Source organism: Chionomys nivalis, chromosome 11, assembly GCF_950005125.1.
Source record: "Chionomys nivalis chromosome 11, mChiNiv1.1, whole genome shotgun sequence".
Lineage (NCBI taxonomy): Eukaryota > Metazoa > Chordata > Mammalia > Rodentia > Cricetidae > Chionomys > Chionomys nivalis.
The window spans coordinates 16074922-16093189 of NC_080096.1; the positions used below are offsets into that span (position 1 = coordinate 16074922).

Consider the following 18268-nt stretch of genomic DNA (forward strand, 5'->3'; position numbering starts at 1 on the left):
CCCCAGTGTGACCATCTTAGGAATACCTTTCTGGTCCCGTCATTTTGTCCCATTGATGTAGTTTTCTATCCATATGCCACACTTTTCTAGTTACTGTGGTTTTGAAAAAGATTTTTGAAATCAAGATGTGTGATCTCTTCAGCTTTGTTCTTTTTCAAGATCACGTTGATTTTGTTCTTTTAATATGAATTGTGGAACTACTTTATTAAATTCTTTTAAAAAACCAAAACCCCATAAACACATGTGCATTCGAGCGCGTGTGCATGCTTTTGTATACATGTCTGTGCATTCGGGTGAATGTGTATTTATGATTATACAGAGGAAGAGGTTGATATCAGTTGTCCTCCTCAGTCATTTCTCTGAACTATTTTTAATCTAGGATCTTTCTCTTTCTTTGAGCCTGGAGCTCACTGATTTGACTAGATGACTGTGAACCCCCAAGATTGTCCTGTTTCTGATTTTTACTAAGCCATTATCTTTGTAATTCTCTTGGACTTAATTCCTGTTTTTCCATCTCGATTAGATTTTTTTTCTTTATGTGCATATATGTATCATGCTTCTGTGCTCATGTTTGTGTGCATGAGGAGGCTGGGGTTGATATAGAATGTCTCCCCTTTATCTCTGTCCACTTTGTTTACTGAGTCAGGGTTTCTGACTGAACCCCAAAATAGACAGATATGACTCTGTCTATTTTACTCCAAGGATGCGCTGTATATCCTGATTACTGGAATTATATGTGGGCCACCACTCCTGGCAACCTTTTATGTGAGTGCTGGGGTCTCTGGTCTTCATTTCTGTTTACTATTTGTGCTTTTATCCCAGGAGCCATCTTCCCAGCCTTGATCAGATCTTAAACTTTCAAAAGAAATATGACATTTGTGTTTATTTTGGGGACAGTTAGAATCAAGAGATGACTCAGTGGTTAAGAGCACTGACTGTTCTTCCAGAGGACCTGGATTTGATTCCCAGAACCCGCGTCGTGGCTTACAATCATCTGTAATTCCAGTTCCCTGGGATTCAATGCTCTTTTCTGTTCTGTGTGGACACTGTATGCATGTGGTGCACAGAAACACTTGGATGTAAAGCACCCACAGCAAAAAAAAATAAAGTACAAAAAAAGTAGCAATAACAAAGAGGTGAGAAATTTTACGCATTCACAGCCACACTTGAGAACTAGTGTGAACCATAGCTTCAGTGGGTGGATATCCATTTAAGGAGTAAAAGGCAAGCTGATGAGTGTGGCCCTGCTGGCCAGCATTGTGGGGGAAGTGGGAAAGGAGGCTCTCTGAGGTTTATTGACTGCTAGCCAAGCTGTTGGTTCAGTGAGAGACCCTGTCTCAAGGGAATAAAGCAGAAAGTAATAGAACAGGACACCCAGTTTTCTCCTTTGGCCTTAGAATGTGCAGGAGTACATACACCTGTACATATACACCCCATAGAAGTTTTTAAAAAGGAAGCTGAGGCCAGTGTAGATAGGCTTTGCTTTAAGAGTTTTGCGATATATACAGACAGTATAGCAGTGTTTTGTTGCTTTGAGATTTGTCTAGTATGGGGGCGCCTCTTTTAAAATAGCATGTTTTTATATAATAAAAATTAGGTTGGAGTTTTGTAAAGGTGTTACTGAAGATGGCAGGATCAACGCCTGGGCCTGACAGTAGATCTAACAAACTAGGCTTTGTAGCATGATTTCTAAATGTTCTTAATAATAAAATCTGAGAGTTAGATACTAGGGGTGAAAGCTGAGATATCAGAGAAGCAGTGCAGCCAGCCACTAGAGAGACCTTTTACTTCTACCAATGCTCAGACGGAAGGAGCAATCCTGTCTTCAGATTGCCTCCTCAGCTGCACCTTAGACTCCAATTGTTTCCACCAAACCTCAGACTGCATTGAAATCCTGTCTCCTCCTACCTTATATTTTTCTCTCTCTACCCAGCCTCTACCTCCTGTCTCTACCTCCCTAGTGCTGGGATTAAATGTGTGGGATCCCAAGTGTTGGGATCACCTTTGTGTGAGCTCTGTCTCTCTTTTAAACAGATTTAATCTCCTGTAGCCCAGGGTGGCCTTGATTGAACTCACAGAGATCCCTCTGCCTCTGTCTCCTGAGTCCTGTGATTAAATGCCACCACTCCCTGGCCTTTAGTGGCTTAGCTCTGCACTCAGATCTTCAGGCAAACTTTATTTATATCACTACAAGGCTGGGCCATCTGTTCTCAGTATTTGTCAATTTAAAGAGGCAAATAATAGCAAAAAGCAGGAAAAAAACACAGTTGGAAGAGAAACTAATGCCTAAGCTACATCCACAATGTGTGATATTCTAAGACATCTTTATTTAGGCTGCCCATGGAATAACCAGCCTGTGTAGCTCAGGTTGATTAGCCTTGAAATTAAAAGTCATCAGGGTGCTCAAAGTATAGGCATATGCCACCATATCTGGCTCACTAGTTAACTGTATTTTGGGCTGAAGGCTATTTTAGTTGAAACTTTAGTATGTGAGCACATTTAAAAAAACTTGGAAGAGAGCTTGAGTTAGATGTGTGACCAGTATAATGATGTAAGTTACAGATTGGTGTAAACCTGAACTGACACATATTCTTTCTTGAGGCTTTTTGTCTTTATTAAACTTTATTTTATGTGCGTTGGTATGAAGATGTCAGATCCCCTGGAACTAGATCTTCAGACAGTTGTGAGCTGCCATGTGGGTGCTGGGAATTGAACCCAGGTCCTCTGGAAGAACAGTCAGTGCTCTTAACCACTGAGCCATCTCTCCAGCCCCTGGCTTTTTGTCTTTAATAACTATTTTTTTTAAAAGATTTATTTATTTATTTATTTAAGATGATTTATTTATTTATTAAGTATACAGTGGTCTGCCTGTATATGTACCTGCAGGCCAGAAGAGGGCACCATATTTGATTATGGATGGTTGTGGGCCACCATGTGGTTGCTGGGAATTTGGAAGTGTAGCTAGTGCTCTTAACCTCTGAGCCATCTCTCCAGCCCTCTTTAATAACTATTATAAGTTCGCTTGATCCTTGTGAAGTTTGAAATCAATTAATTTTCATTAATGGTTCCAAATAGAGTCCCTGATTGATTCTCATTGTATTTAGTTTTTTTCTGGTATAATTTCCACTTAGGTTGAATACAGAGAGATGGATGAAAGTTTGGCCAATCTCTCAGAAGATGAGTATTATTCAGAAGAAGAGAGAAATGCCAAAGCAGAGAAGGAAAAGAAGCTTCCCCCTCCACCTCCTCAAGCCCCACCTGAGGAAGAAAATGAAAGTGAACCAGAGGAGCCATCTGGTGAGTTGTAACGACCAACCATGGTTTGTTTTATCTTAGAAATAAGAATCAGTTGTTTTGTTGTTCATATCTTGCGGTGTTGTTTATGTCTTCATCTTTGACTTACATTCTGATTCTGGGGCTCTTACTGTGTCTTCATGTTGTGTATACATGTATATATGTGCACATGTGTACCTAGTGTTGCTGATAATTTTTTGTGTATATCAGAAAATGAAGGGAAGGCGATAGATAATATAGCAATGTATGTTGGTTAGAATTAGGAGAAAATAAATGGTTAGAGAAAACACAGAATGTCAAACCCACAGAGCCAGTCTTCTCAGCAACAGCTTAAAGTTTTGGTTTTTCAGTGTTGTTGTCTTTGTTTTTATTTACATATACTTGTTAGTAAAAAGTTTTTTTCCCCATGAACATACAAAAACATTCTGAAGTTAAAAGGACCGGGCCTAAGATCTTGTAATTTTTATTTATTGAGCCAAAGGAATGATATAAGACAAGACTGTGGGGCTGGTGGAGATGTTCAGTCAGTTAAGTGCTTGCTGGGCAAGTCCCAGAACCTGAGTTCAATCCCCAACACCTTTGTAAAGCTGAGTGCTGAGGAGATAGAGACACGGTGATCACTGAGGTTTGTTGGCCAGTTAGCCTAGCTGAATCTGCCAGCTCCAGGGTCAGTGAGACTCAAAAAATGAGACCATGATTAAAGAAGACAGGCACCGTTGAACTCTGGCATCTTTATACACACTAACACATGTGCATCTGCACAAACTCAGACAAAAAAGAAAAAACAATGAAGAGAAGACTCTGGTCTCACATAAACTTTCTTATACCATGAAAAGATTATTGGAATTTATATTGTACAAGCTTCAGATAACCTTTAAAAAAACTCGCAAATGTTGTCAGGCTTGAGTCCTCTCTTTCCGAGGCTATCCTAACCAGTTCTGGTTTGTTTTGGAGAGCCAGTGTGAAACAAGAGTCTTAATTAGTACTTTGTGTTTTCTGCCCTGAATAACATTTCATTAGCTCATTTTGACTTTGAAAAATTATAGCATTCCTCTCCTTGAAATGACTTTAAATTTCTATTAGCTGCCTGCCCCACACTTGACTAGTTCTTTTACTCCCGTACCTTTAAAATAGGGTGCCTATTTCAGGCCCCATCTGCTTTTTCTTGTGTTACTTTCAGAGTTAGCCAGATTAAAACTCAATTCTGACAACTTCTAGCTTTTGACCTAGCATCTTTTTATTTTTTATCCAGGGTGTTTCTCCTCTTTGGTGTGTTTGTAAAGCATTTTTTTTAAAAGTCTACTATTAATGCTGATACTCCACTTGAGAGTATTAAAAGTCAGTTGTTAATGTAAATTTAGGTTTAGAGCTTAAATTCTGACTAAAGCTCTTAGAAATAATGTACAGCCGGGCGGTGGTGGCGCACGCCTTTAATCCCAGCACTTGGGAGGCAGAGGCAGGCGGATCTCTGTGAGTTCGAGACCAGCCTGGTCTACAAGAGCTAGTTCCAGGACAGGCTCCAAAACCACAGAGAAACCCTATCTCGAAAAACCAAAAAAAAAAAAAAAAAAGAAAAAAAAGAAATAATGTACAGTTGAAATAAAATATTATAAAAATATTTTTTGAAAAAGAGAAAGATTCAATTCTAAATTAAATTCATCCCAGTATCCAGGGGTTTTCCTAAGACTTTCTTAAAATAGTTACCAGGCAACTCCTTATTTGAAGGCTTCTAGTCTGTGCCTTACTTTTACACATGCAACTTGAGGCAGCAGAGCCTTCTCTATACTAAAGCAGCACCTTCTCAGTATCACAATTTCTTCATGTCTTTCCCAAATCTTGTATTTAGCTTTCTTTGTTCAGTCTGAGTCTCCCTCTCTTCTTTTTACTCCTTCTAATACAGTCTTTTTGAGTCTTATCTTTTTCCTCTATTTGCTGGGCACTTGCTATTGAAATGCCTGCTATTCTCGTGAGACTACAGATCCTCAACTTAAGAGTTCTTAAGTATTGTACAGTGATGATCTGATATGTCAGAGGTTATTTTTTTGGTGTGATATTCTGTGGTCCCAGTAGATATGATTTATTTTAGGTACCAACTTAAGATACACTTTCTTTGTCCTTTAAAAATGTAAACCAAGTCTTGGTTTTTGTGTTTTTGTTTTTATAAGAGTTTTATTACATAAATATGAGGCACTGGTTCTGCAAAAATGTCTTGAAGGGATTTGGGTTTTGGAGGCACTGTCTTTACTGTCTTTACAGTTCAGTGCTTCTATATAAATTAGGGTTTGAGTTAAGAAAACAACTAGAAGCTGTCTAAAATGTTCCAAGTGTTGCTTGCTTAATTTTATTCTTTTAAATTTGTTAACAAAATTTTGCTTTGTTTTCTAAAGTGTTAAGGGGGGGGGCTTTGTTATTTATAAAAGCCCCAAGGTGTTCCAGAGATTTATCAAATGATTTGATTGGAGAAATTCCTTTAGATGAGAATTGAATAAGGAAACTGTAAGGCAGATTGGAGCCATATTGTAGAGAGCCTTACTTGACTGATAATCTGGTTGGAGGAAGTACCTAAATTCTTTTTTTTTTTTTTTTTTTTTTTTTTTGCGGAATTGGGATCGAACCCAGGGCCTGCAGCTATCCAGATGTGAGTTGTACAAGTTATTCACCAGTGCTTCCCAGTCTCGCCCAGAGGTCAATTAGAGGATGAGGGTAGTACTGAGCTATTTGTTGTAGAAAAGTCAGTCTGTGGAGGGGACTAAAAGCATTGAGAGAGATGGACATTGAATAGAGAAAAGTGTGATGAGAGTTGATTGTAGTGGGTGCCTTTCTCATGCTAAGTGATACTGCATCCAGCCCTCAGTTAATTTTTAAAAATGAAAATAGAGGTGTTTTATTTGTTTCATGTTGTTGAATTTAATTTATTGGGAGGAAGGTCTCTATTTGGATTTAAACATTGCCCCCCTCTTCAGTTTTTTGACAGTGCACTGTGACATTGTAGTCCTATTAAAATCATATGGGTAAATACAGATTTTTAAATATTAACTATTGTTTATATTTAAACCTATTTTGTTTTCTCGAAATGTCCATGTTTATTTGGTTTAACAAATGATGGTTTTGTTTAATTTCCTAGTATCTTTTCTGTGAAGATTAAACTATTGATATTTTGTTTGTGTTCTAATAAATAAAGCTTGCTGAAAGGTCAGAGACAAAGGAGCAAGACACAGCCAACTCTTACCCTCTCCTCAGCCAAAAAAGGGTTGAGCTCCTGTCTCCTCTCGCCTTATATGCCTCTCTCTGCCCAGCCATATTGCTTCCTGTCTGTTCAGACCTCTAGACCTCTTTTGTTAACTAGTGGCTAGCTTCGCCCTCTGATCTTCAGGCAAACTTTGTTAGAGCCCAAACAAAATAGCACCTCATTAAACTTTGTTTTTGCTTTTGTTTTTGTTTTTTTTAAGTCTTGTGGCCTGATTGGGAACAAAGTGCATTTGGGTTGCATGTATTGGTTAGTGGTGGAGCTTCTGTGATAGACGACTCATTCAGTTGATCTTCAGAGGTTCAGCTCCTTGGTTGAAGGATCTTCTTGTAGAAATATACTTTATTTGGAGCTTGACTCAGCTTGTCTCGTGTACTTCAGATCATTCCTTGACATTGCTCAGGCTTTACCCTGTTAATTGCTCTGCTGCTGCTAAGCCTTTTGTATACAGAAGCATCACTTGTCCCCGTCCTACTGCCTTACTAGTTGCTGACTTTACATTTACAGTAGAGTACTCTGCTTTAGGAACATAATATTCTGTTTTGAGTAATAAGTAGCTTTGTTGTACATAGCTTGAGACATTTAACTTCAAAATAATAAGCAAAAGCACATTTAAAATAGGCCACTAGATGCTTTTTCAAGGCTTCTTCAAGTCAATGAGCGAGTGTGTGAGCTGTTTTCACAGGGGCGCCACTTAAACCACTGCTCAATTCTCAGGTTAGTTTTATTAGACATGGTTAGTGGATTAGCAGTTATAATCTACCTGTTAAATATGAGAAGAATTATTTTATCTTACGTACATTCTTTTTTAAGCCAGATGAAGAGCTCTTTGCAGTATAGTCAGTTCTTTTGTACTTTGGGAATGTATGTGTTTGGGTGGAAAAGCTGTTAAATTAGCAAAATTAACTTATGTGATAATTGGTATAACAAAATTTTTGTGTGCTTTAAATAATTTGGGGGCCCTTGTATTAAACTGTGGGCTTAAAAGTTTCTTAAAAATTCAGTTTGGTTTGGAAGTGTAGTTCAGTGGTAGAGCACTTGCTTAACATAACATAAGGCCCTGGGTTTGCTCTCCAGCGCTGCCCCTCCCCAAAGAACAAAAAAAAAAAAAAAAAAAACTTAAAACAAACAAACAGAAAAACCCTCTAAAATAAAATTCACATAAAAGAATATCCAGGAGCTAGGCAGATGGATCAGTTAGTAAAGTGCTTGCCTTGCAAACATGAGGACCTGAGTTCAGGTCCCAAACTGCCCAGGTACAATGGTTTATGTCTTTATTCCAGCACTAGGGAGCAAAGACAGGAGGATTCTTGGGGCTTGCCAGCAGTCTAGATGAATCAGCAAGTTCAGGTTCAGTGAGACAAAAAATTAGGTGAAGACTACTGGGCATATTGATGGATACCTTTAATACCAGCACTCTGGAAGGTGAAGCCAGGTGGATCTCAGTGAATTTAAGGCTAGTCAGGGCTGCAAAGTGATGAGCCTCCCCCTCCCCCCAAAGAAAATGGAAGAAAGGAAGGAGAACAGTTGGATTATACATACATGCACCCAGAAAATAAATTAAAAGTATACACAACCTGTATTAGTAAAAATACTGAATAATCCAAAATAAATATAGAAAAGGTATGAATAGAAAAATTTAATTCCAGTGACATTGGATCATAAAGCTGTTATAATGAAAATATATGACAAAAATTGATAAACATTTGATTGATTATTCAGTGTAACAAAAAACTAAAAGGCATATTTTGTGTTAGTGTGTGTTTCAGAGGATAGTTTGTGGAAGTCAGTTCTTACCTTCTACCATGTAGGTTCAGGTATTAAACTTAGATTGTTAGACTTGGCAGCCAGTGCCGTTACCCAGTGAACCATCTCCCTGGCCCTGGAAAAGAGCTGGCAACTGATTTCCTACTTGGTTAGTAATAGGACCTCATGTAGCCCAAGCTCGTTATGGACTTACTTTGTTGAGTCTAAGGTTGTACTTGTGACCCTCTTGCCTCTGGCTAGAATTGTAGGTATATATCATCACAATCAGCTGGTTTTCTTTAACAGAAAAGGAGAAAACAGGCCAATGAGATGGCTCATTGGATAAATATCTTGCTATCTGTGCAAGCCTGGTGTGATGACCTGGTATTAACCTACCTGGTCTACAATAGCAAGTTCTAGGACAGCCAGAACTATGTAGAAAGACCCAGTCCTAAAAAAAGAAAGAAAGGGCTGGAGAGATGGCTCAGCGGTTAAGAGCATTGCCTGCTCTTCCTGAGTTCAATTCCCGGCAACCACATGGTGGCTCACAACCATCTGTAATGAGGTCTGGTGCCCTCTTCTGGCCTGCAGACATACACACAGACAGAATATTGTATACATAATAAATAAATAAATAAATATTTTTTTAAAGAAAAAGAAAAAAACTAAAACAAAACTCTAGAGAGACTTGAAAGAAAAGTGTAGAGTATAGGATTGGTATATAAGTCAGAGGCAAAATTTTTAAAAAGTAAAACAGAACTGTGTAGTGGGCTGCGGGCAGGCCTGTTTTTCATCCTGCCCGGCTCCCGCATGGCTAGCTTTACACCCAAAATAACAACACGCAAATTGCCTTCTTTTAAACACTGCCTGGCCCATTAGTTTCAGCCTCTTATTGGCTAATTCTCACATCTTGCTTAACCCATTTCTAATAATCTGTGTAGCACCATGAAGTGGTGGCTTACCGGGAAAGATTTAGCATGTCTGACCTGGCTGCTGGCTCCATCGCATCTGACCTCACTTCCCTTCTTCCCAGCATTCTATTCTGTCTACTCCACCTATCTAAATCCTGCCCTATCAAAATGCCAAGGCAGTTTCTTTATTAACCAGTGAGAGTAACACATAGACAGATCATCATTTCCTCCATCAGAACTGGAGGGTGATCCACGCCTTTTAATCCCAGCACCCAGAGTAAGGTGCAGGTCAGATCTCTTTGAATTCCAGGCCAGCAAAACAAAACAAAACACAACAAAAAAACATTCAAGAAGCTGGAGATAAAGGCTCCTTCTGCTCTGGCAAGACCTGCAGTGAATCTCTGAGTCTGAGGGCAGCCTGGTTCACAGAGCCAGTTCCAAGAAAGCCAGGGCTATACAGAGAAACCCTGTCTAGAAAAACAAAACAAAAAAGTAATAGGGACATTCTCGCAGTAGTTCCTTATTCACTTGATCTAACACACACCAACTAATTGTACAATTGTAATCCTTTGTTTCTCGTGTAATTCTGGAGTCTAAGGATTCAAAAATAAGACTAGATCCTCCACCACAGTATTCAGTCCAAAGGGCTACAGATACTAGCAGCTGACTTCGCTGTAGAGTGAAGCGGCACAATATAAATATTAAAGGAAAAGTGTAGGGAGAATCTAGAAGATCATTTTATTTTCTAAAGTGGTAGGTAAAACTGTATGAAATTATTTGTATCAGATTATGTATATAGTCTGCTTTTAAAGTAATGTATATTTGTAGAGTCAATCTATCAAGGTAGCCTGTGTATTACCTTGATGAATGAGATCATTTTTATGAAGAGAATACCTAATATCTACTCTTGCATTTTTCAAGAATATTCATCTTGCCGGGCGGTGGTGGCGCACGCCTTTAATCCCAGCACTTGGGAGGCAGAGGTAGGTGGATCTCTGTGAGTTCGAGACAGCCTGGTCTACAAGAGCTAGTTCCAGGACAGGCTCCAAAGCCACAGAGAAACCCTATCTCGAAAAACCAAAAAAAAAAAAAAAGAATATAGTCACCATGTTGTTTCATAGATTTTTTTTTTTTTATTTCATTTTTTTAAATCATGGCAGGATTTTTCTTTGTAGCCCTAGCTGTCCTGAAACTTTTTCTGTAGACCAGGCTGGCCTCAAACTCAGATTTGCCTGCCTCTGCCTCCTCAGTGCTGGGATTAAAGGCATGCGCCGTCACTGCCTGGCTGTTCCACAGATTTTTCAGAAATTGTCTGCAAGTTAATGTTTCTGCTCCAGATTGGATTTTGGAAATTTTACATTAAACATGAAGAAGCACTGTTAGGTTTTTGTGAAGTAGTTTTAGATTCTTGATTCTGAACTGCTAATTGCTTTTGACTGTTAAGAAGAACCATTGAATCCTGTGTTTGTCCTTAGATTGCCCTGCTTTCTTAATGAATGATTTAATTTGTCTATTTTGTTTCAATTTTTCAAAATAATGATTTTAGCTAATAGTTTTAGCTGAGAAACTTTATTGTTATGATTTGAATTCTCTTTACTTATTTACTTATTCTCTTTATTTATTTGATCTGATCACATTGTAGTACAGCAATGGGGTAATTTGTCTATGAAGATTTTTCTCATTTGCCAAATGAGGCTTTCAGTGAAGATTCCATTGGAAAAATGTAAATACTACCATTATGTATGAACATGTTGTATTAAATACAAGGTTGAACTAGGAATAGGACAAACTGATATTTTAGTCAGAAGAAAAATGAGGTCAGCTAAGAGCCTACATATCTTTTTAGAAACTGGGAAGTGATTGCAATACCACATTGTCAAGTATGTGCAACTATGGAGTAGAATAGTAAACATCTAGTATGAAATGTTACAGCGGTACTTTTCATTGTGGCCAGAATAAAGTTCAGTACTGTCCACTTTAAAAACAGGTCAATAAGAAAAATGGGCTTTGTTTTTTACTGCATAGACACCTGAAGCTTGTAGGTAGCAATATAACAGAATCTGAATTAAATGTCTTCTTTGGAACATTTTGAAACCTACACTATGAATCAAGACTTTGCACAAAAATAGGGGACAGGAAAATCCCCACTCTGGAATGTGGGTAAATAGTGTGTGGAAATAGTCTGTTGATTTCTGAGAGGTTTGCTTTCCTTAGCAGCACTGTGTATCGACTTCTTACTTGTCTCCATGGTTCTGACTGCTGTTCTTTCTGGCATCATAAAGTTCAGGTAGCTCCTGTTTCAGCAGAGCCCTTTCTTAGTTCTGGACATTATGAAGGTTGCTTGTTTTAGTTAATTTTTTCAATGATGATTTAACTCTGGGATTACTATTCCAATTGAAACCCATGCATTTTATTTATTGTTGCTCAAATACTGACCATAATTAACTGTGTTAAAAGACTTCTAGTGTGCTTGAAGATTCTGGTATTTTTGGCTACCTCTGTGAACCAGTTTACTTGTTTTGGATTTATTCTAGCAAGCATAGATTATTTATTCTGTACAAAATTGGGACAAACAGGTAGTAGGAAAGAACTGTATTGAGTTTATTTAATGATGCTTAGATTGTTTTTTATTATTTTTTTGTATGTATGAGTATGTGTGTCTCTATATATACATGTATGTTTGATTGCCTGAAGACCAGAAGGGGGGGTATCAGATCCCTTGTAAGTGGAGTTACAGGCAGTTATGAGTCACTTATTGTGGGAACCCTTATCTCCGGCCTCTTGAATGGTTTTTTGTTTGTGCTTGTTTTTGTTTTTATTGTTACTGGGTTTTTGTTTTGTTGTTTGTTTGGGTTTCTTGTGTTTTGTGTGTGTGTGTGTGTGTGTTTAAGACAGGGCCCTTCTATGTAACCTTGGCTGACCTGGGACTCACTATGTAGACTTGGAATTCAGCCTACCTCTGCTGGAATTAAAGGCATGCCATTACCATGCCCAACTTTTGAATGGTGTTTTTAAAGCCACTTCTTAAAATAGAGGTAGCAGAAAGGTAGAACAAAGCAGTGATGGTTACTCTCAGTTTGTACATTTTTATTTATGTGCATATGCCTGTGTGGTACAGAACAGGGTGAGTATACAGGAGTCAGTTCTCTTCACCCACTATGTGGGTCTCTTAGATAGAACTCAGGTCATCACATGTAGCAGCAAGTACCTTTACTCACTCAGCTGTCTTTCTGGCCCACTTTCTTCATTTTTAACCTTTTGTTTGGTTATTGTTACTGGTTCATTTTTGAAGTATGGCTTTGCTGACTCTTCTATAAGTTCAGACTTTCTGAGCCTCTTTTTACTTCCAGGTAGTTTAAAAATCTTTAGATTCATTGTTCCTTCTGTTTTATTCTTTAATTTTCAGCCATCTTTAGAATACTTCAATTTCAGCTTTATCTCATTACATTTTATCTATTGCATTACCATTCTCCTGAATTAAAAGAGTGCTCTTTAAAGCCTTTTTTCCTTTCTATACCCTCATATGCATAGCCTTTTTGATTTAAGTCTTGTTCGCTTACTTATTTTGTTACAAGTTATTTCACTTCACATAAAAATTATTTTGTTTACATTTAATTGCATTTCCTTTCTCTAGGTCATTCTTCCTTCAGACATCTGTTACAAAGTGATCGTATCAGTTTAATTAAAATACAGTTTGTTTTTCTGTGGGTTTTTTGTTTTTGCTAAAGATCATCTTTCTTCCATTAGTGCTAAGGTCAAGTTTAGTTTTCAATGTGTCCCAAGATTTGGCATTATGATTTGATACTACTGTCTACAAAGTTTTCACTGGAGAACCATATAGTTGAGTCACAAAAATAATTGTGGGAAGCTCTTAATAATGTTTTAAATAAGTTTACCAGCTTTCTGGGGCCTCATTCATAGCTCTTCTCTGCCGAATGTGATCTGTCGCCTATAAACTGGACATATCTAGAAGTTGGCCGTCTCTGCTTGATCCCCACTGCTATTCTAGACCATCTCCTTAGTTAAGTGTGTGCTATGCTGGCCTCTGCACATACCTCATCTGATTTTCACTAGTCTGAATGCTTTTTCCTCTCCATCTATCCAAATGCCTTGGGACCCATACAGAATTCCTGATCCTCAAGTCTGTTCGCTTAGTTCATTTTTTTTAAAGTTGCTTTGTGGATATTTTTTATTTTTCTCCAGACAGATTAAACTCTTTTAAAGCAGGAATTCTACCCTGTTTTTGTATTGGTGCTCAGATGTTTTGGGATAAGTATCCATTAAACATCAAATTACGAAATTATTAAGCATGAAATTCCACTGATTTAAAAATTAAGTGGATGAATGCAAAAGGTAGTATACAGTGTAAGAACTGATGGGAACAGTTGGGCAGTCTTTAATCTCAGCACTCAGGAGCAGAGGCAGGTGGATCTCTCTGAGTGAAGGTTTGGATATCCAATGAAGAGTTTTACTTTTTTGTTTTTTAACTTTTAAAACGCTTGTTTCTTATTTCCAAGCTGATTGTCACAGTCAACATAAATGACTACATTGATAGTTGTTAATCTTCCAAAAAAGTAATTTCTTCCAAGAAATTTAGAAGTTTATAAAGATATTTAGAATGTAATTCCAAGAAACTAGTCAGAATAGGAAATTTTGGGGATCAGCATACTGAGGATTTTCACCTCCCTGTATTTGAATATTTGAAGGTCAACTGACTTCTGTTTAAGATGCTGGAAAACTGGTCCCTTGGGTATTTGAATCAAGATGAGGAAGCATCTAGTCAGTGGTGGAACTGGGGCACAGCTGCTACAGAAGATAAGCTAAAGAAAGTCTTAATTCTTGAGGGGCTGGAGAAATGGCTCAGTGGTTAAGAAAACTGGCTGTTCTTCCAGAGGACCTGAGTTCAATTCCCAGCACCCACCTGGCAGCTCACAACTGTTCCAGGTCTGCCATCATCATACAGACATGCGTGCAGGCAAAACACCAATACATTTAGAATAAAGATAGTTTTTTTTTTTCTTTAAAAAAAAAAGACTTATTCTCGATTTTGAGAAGCTGTGCACACATGACCTAAGTCATGAGTCTAAGTGTTTGGGGAATTCTTTTTTGCATGCTTGTGCACTTGTGTGCTCATATAGTGATTGAGATGAAAACTGAAGGCAGTGCCATCAAAAATGTTGCTTTTGAATACTTTCATTGTTTATCTTGAATTTGTACTTATTAAAGTTAAGTGCTTGCTTGCTTTCACATGTCAGGAGAGTCCTGAGCTGGAGAATCCCAGATCAGATGAATAAGACATTTTATGTATGATTTGTTACCTGAATGGAAAGTTAGCTCTTAGAGTTTGTATCTGTGCTATTATGAAGAAAATGATGAGCTGGGTGTGCCTATGATTGTAGTCCCAACTTTTAAACTTGTAAAGTTGTATAGACCCTGACTCAAAAGGAAGTTCATCCAGAATACTAATAAAGATACCTGGCAGGGCTGGGGCGTAGCTGAATTGGCAGAGTGCTTTCTAGATGAAAGCAGGAGCAGTTCAAGGCCATTCTCAAATGTGTACTAAGTTCAAGGCCATCCTGGAATATATGAGAGCCTGTCTTAAAAAATAAAAAGGTGGGAGCTGGAGAGATGGCTCAGAGGGTAAGAGCACTGGCTACTCTTTCAGAGGTCCCGAGTTCAATTCCCAGCAACCACATGGTGGCTCACAACCATCTGTAATGAGACCTGGTGCCTTCCTTGCCAGCAGTACATTGTATGCTTAATAAATAAATCTTTAAAAAAAATAAATAAAAAGGTGTCTGGGCTGGGGATATAACAGTGATGCAGCCGGGTGGTGGTGGCACATGCCTTTAATCCCAGCACTTGGGAGGCAGAGGCAGGCGGATCTCTGTGAGTTCGAGGCCAGCCTGGTCTACAAGAGCTAACTCCAGGACAGGCTCCAAAGCCACAGAGAAACCCTGTCTCGAAAAACAAAACAAAAAACACCGTGATTCAATGCTTGCCTAGCATGGGTGAGGCCATAGGTTCAGGTCCCAGCACTATAAAACAAGCAAGCAAACAAAACACTTGTGGGATTAGGCATGTAGCTCAGTTGATAATTGTAGCTCTTCATTTAGTAGTGATGCAAGTATAATTCAAGCACTTAGAAGGGTTAGAAATTCAGCAAATGGATACATGAGATCTTGTCTTTGGGGTGGGGGAAAGGAAGATTCTCAACTCCTTTGAGAAGTGTGTAACATACCACAAATACATTATGTTTAGAAACTAACTACATCTTTTCACTTCTAAACAAATTAAACTTTCAGCCAAGAAGTAAATCTTTCTAAAACTTATTAAACATGTTTTAGCTTTGTCTTTCATCAGTTCTATTTGTTTTTTGTTTTGTTTCAAGACAGGTTTTTCCTTGCTTGGCCTGGAAATCACTGGTCTCTAACTCAGAGATCCACCTGCCTCTGCCTCCTGAGTTGCTGAGATTAAAGACTGCCCAACATTTTCCATCTGTTTTTATCTTTTGCTTGCATTCATTCTCTTAATTTTTTTTGCCTAAGTAAACCTTAGTATGAAAGAGCTTTTAAAAATACTTTCAAGATTTTGATAGCTTCCAAATTTCTCCTATATATTCTTATCAATAACAGTATCTTTTTTTAAGAACAGAATTTTCTATGTAGCCAAGGCTGAACTTGATCTTGGCATCTTCCAACTTCAGCTTTCCATGTAATTGAGGGTTATAGGCATGCACCACTTACTATACCTAGCTCAATCAGTGTCTTTATAAGAATTTTTAAAATGAAGTTTTAAAAGCAGAAGCAAGAAAGACTGCCCTTCCTTTTTTGCTATATTATTCTTTGTAGTACAATAATCAGGAGTAAAAAAAAAATGTATCTTTTCTGTTGAGTACCATTAATAGTAGCGAAGCAAATGATGAGCTACTTATAGCTTAAACAGATTTGCTTATTGTATGGCTTATAGCTAGAGAAAAAGAAATGATAAGAATAGGAAGGGTAGACTAATTGAGGCTCAATGGCCAGTTGAAAGTGCTTTTGCTTTTCTGTTTGATTTTTTTTTTTTTTTTTAAGTATGAAATGTCTCTACAAGAAGAAACTTCATTTTTGCTAAGTTGGGAACATCATTTGAGAGAGAACAGCTAATGTTCTACTCTTCTTTCTTCTGGTATTTTGAATCAGAGTTTCTCTGTATAGCCCTGATTGTCCTGGAACTCACTGTGAAGAAAAGATTAGCCTCAAACCAGGGGAATCCACCTGCCTGTCTCCTGAGGGCTGGGATTAAAGGTGTGCCCACCACTGCCCAGCTTAAAATGTTATTCTGAAACTGTGTTTGTTTACTGTTATGAGCTTTTTTCTCTTACTTTTTCTAAATATGATTTAATATTCTGATCTACATAGTTCTGTGGGGGAAACAAACCAACAATGACGATATTTTTTTTTTAACCCACAAACTTTAAGGAATAAAAATCATACCAAGAGTGAACATTTCTGATTTAAATTGTAGGGCCTGTGTTCCCAAGATTAGTTTGCAAATTAGGTTTAGCATTTCGGTCTTCTCATCATGCTTATGTGCTGTTTCCTAGGGGCTCAACATAACTAATCGTACACATTATATTTGTCTAAGAAGAACCTTCTAGAACCTAGTGGTTCCTTTAGACGAGCATAGGAAAATAATCTTTAAAACTTGTCTGCCATCAACCATCACATTCTGTTGTTAAAAGTCACTGCTTGTGTTTCATAGACCTGAAATATTTTTGAGGGCTATAACTTTTTTACAACTCAGTGCTGTCATGTGGGGATAGTTTAAAATAAACTGTCCATTGAAGCTTGCCTCAGTTCGGATTACTGTGAGATTGTGTACTTTGAAAGACCACACTGTGATCTCCTTGCAGTGTACCAGGAGCCTGGAAGCGCACGATCATGGTGTCTGTCTTGGTGATAGACTGTACAAGACAGTTGTTGATGATATTTTCTGATTGAATTTAAAGCTTTGATTCTTGAAGTTCTCCACAGTACCATCGAGGAGATTTTTGTTGTATTTTGTTTTTTTAAGCCAGGCCTAGTATATAACTTAAGGTAGAATTTCCCCTACCATCCTCCCACAAGCATGTCTGTCTGCAGTTTGGCCTCTTGTGTCTTTACTGAGGAAGCACTGGCATATTCAGTCCATCCTATCTTCTGTTTATGGTTAACAAAACTACTGTTGGTGCTGAACTTTGAGTTACATCCCCTGCTTTGATGAGGACAGTATTTTTACTAAGATTGTCAGTCATTTGCTTGTTGTAGTTTTAGATAGAAAACTAAGAGACTTTGATGCTGAATTGTTGCAGTTTCAGGTCCTGTAGTCCTTGTCAGTCTAGCAGCAGTTACTTAAAAGACATTGGAATCCATCTCCCATCCCATCCAGACTTACTTAACAAGACTGGCAGCAAGAATTTAGGAATTAGAAATACCATGTACTTTGCTCAACTGCCTTTCAACAAGGATCAGCATGTGAAGTTGAAAATTCCTGACCAGAATTTGAAAGATGATGTAATACCCTGGGCCTTGATTCCAGAAGGAGTGCTCTGATATGGGTTTACTAGTTGGTGGTAAATTCTTGAGTCGCCAACTATTAGGCCTTTATGTCCAGATAATATCTTAATTTATGGAGTAAGGTCCCTGAGTTCTCCTCTTTCCTTCCACAGGGCAAGCAGGAGGACTTCAAGACGACAGTTCTGGAGGGTATGGAGACGGCCAAGCATCAGGTGAGGGTGGCATTAGATGCTTGCCACTTTAGCAAGAGCTGCCAAGTCAGGGAGTAATTGATGCTTGCAAGTGTTTTTGGCTATGGTATTCTCATTGTAGCCAGAAGCACAGCAGTAATGTAACCCACAGGACAGAGTAGTATAAGTAGAGAGCGTAGCCAGAACATAGGCAGGCAAACTGTTGAAGTCCTCAGGCCGATCTCAGCCCTCCATTCTTCTTCATGTTTTTGAGGAGATGGCGGGTACTTTTCTCGGGAATCATGGGACCTTTAAAAGAGAGACATAGTACTAGACACAGACAAGAAGCCATGGACTCAA

General features: G+C 38.2%; 1 protein-coding gene across 2 annotated transcripts in view; it reads left to right on the top strand.

The window, feature by feature from the left end:
• Kdm1a (lysine demethylase 1A) overlaps positions 1–18268 on the top strand; it is a 51279-nt gene that overhangs the window by 3935 nt on the left and 29076 nt on the right. The window contains exons 2-3 of one of the 2 annotated variants that reach the window (XM_057784168.1): positions 3132–3297; positions 17891–17950. In XM_057784168.1, the coding sequence (XP_057640151.1) occupies positions 3132–3297; positions 17891–17950 (226 nt within the window). The remainder of the gene's footprint in view (positions 1–3131; positions 3298–17890; positions 17951–18268) is intronic. The other variant, XM_057784169.1, reaches the window with a different exon arrangement.